General features: G+C 38.3%; 1 protein-coding gene across 1 annotated transcript; it reads right to left on the reverse strand.

Annotated features, from left to right (window-relative positions):
• Nucleotides 1-330: 330 nt before the first annotated feature.
• Nucleotides 331-1,107, reverse strand: LOC120580671 (secreted RxLR effector protein 161-like). Its single transcript, XM_039834710.1, has one exon. The coding sequence runs from the start codon at nt 1,105-1,107 to the stop codon at nt 331-333; it is 777 nt and encodes a 258-aa protein (XP_039690644.1).
• Nucleotides 1,108-1,444: the final 337 nt, after the last annotated feature.

Below are 1,444 nucleotides of genomic sequence, written 5' to 3' on the forward strand. Positions count from 1 at the left end.
GTCCTAAAGCAACAACTTTACTCATTCAAGATGGTAAAGTCAAAGGCTATCATGGAGCTACTTGTGGAGTTCAACAAAATCATTGGTGATTTGGAGAACATTAAGTGTGGTGTTGTTTGGAGGATGAAGAAGGTGATGTGTCTCACCTTGGGATTGATGCCTAGTGGAGCGGTGGTCGTCTGGAGAGACGTTAAACACTCAACATCAGCCTGGAGAGGCGGTGGTAAGAATACTCATGATCAGTCTAGAGAGGCGGAGGCAACAATACTCATGATCTACCTGTTGAGGTGGAGTTTCAAGGTTGAAGACATAGTGGGAAGTACGCATTTGCTAGTTGAGGTAACATTGTCTAATGTTGAAGACATAGTGGGAAGTACCCATAGATCTAGTATGACCATCATGCTTCTGCTGGGCAAGAGCTTTAGTAAGTGGATCAGCAACATTGTCTAATGTTGGTACTTTGCATATTTTAACATCTCCTCTTTCGATAATCTCTCGAATAAGATGATAACGCCTTTGTATGTGTTTGGATTTCTGGTGAGATCTAGGTTCTTTGGCTTGTGCGATTGCTCCATTGTTATCACATAGTAATTCAATGGGATCCACAATACTTGGAACTATTCCAAGATCAGAAATGAATTTCTTAATCCAAACAGCTTCCTTTGCGGCATTGGATGCAGCAATATACTCGACTTCGGTTGTAGAATCAGCGACTGTTTCTTGCTTTGAACTTTTCCAGCTCACAGCACCGCCATTTAAGCAAAACACATATCCAGATTGCGATTTAAAATCATCATGATCGGTCTGAAAACTAGCATCAGTGTAACCAATTACAGAGAGCTCTTCTTGACCTCCATAGATCAAGAAGGTATCCTTAGTTCTTTTCAAGTACTTAAGGATATTCTTGACAGCAATCCAATGATCGTTGCCAGGATTAGACTGGTATCTGCTCGTAGCACTTAAAGCATACGAGACATCTGGTCGAGTACATATCATAGCATACATGATAGAACCAATTGCTGAAGCATATGGAATATCACGCATTCGATCCCTTTCTTCATCAGTCGAAGGGGATTGAGTCTTTGATAGATTTATTCCTGACGACATAGGGATGAATCCTTTCTTGGTATGCTTTGATGATTTACGATGATTTGAATGATTTGATCGATGACGTGATAAGTTATGAGTTTTGGAAGATTAGATAAGGATATGAGAATTATTTTATTGTTAAATAAAATAAAGATTTAAAAATAATATAAAATATTTAGTTAAGGGTTGTTTTGATATTTTAGATAGTTTTGGGGGAGAAAGTGAGATAAGATAAGTAATTAGGAAGAGATATAAATAGAAGACCTAATATTTTAGAAACTCATTGTACGTGAAAACTTTTGGAAAAGGGAGAAAAAGCATAGAAGGGAGAAGAGCATAGAGAGGGCTGCGATTT

The sequence above is a fragment of the Medicago truncatula genome, chromosome 5 (genome assembly GCF_003473485.1).
Source record: "Medicago truncatula cultivar Jemalong A17 chromosome 5, MtrunA17r5.0-ANR, whole genome shotgun sequence".
NCBI classification, from domain to species: Eukaryota; Viridiplantae; Streptophyta; class Magnoliopsida; order Fabales; family Fabaceae; genus Medicago; species Medicago truncatula.

Excerpts from the sequence above, each read along its gene's own strand:
- LOC120580671 (XM_039834710.1), bottom strand. The coding sequence starts at position 1,107 with ATGTCGTCAGGAATAAATCTATCAAAGACTCAATCCCCTTCGACTGAT.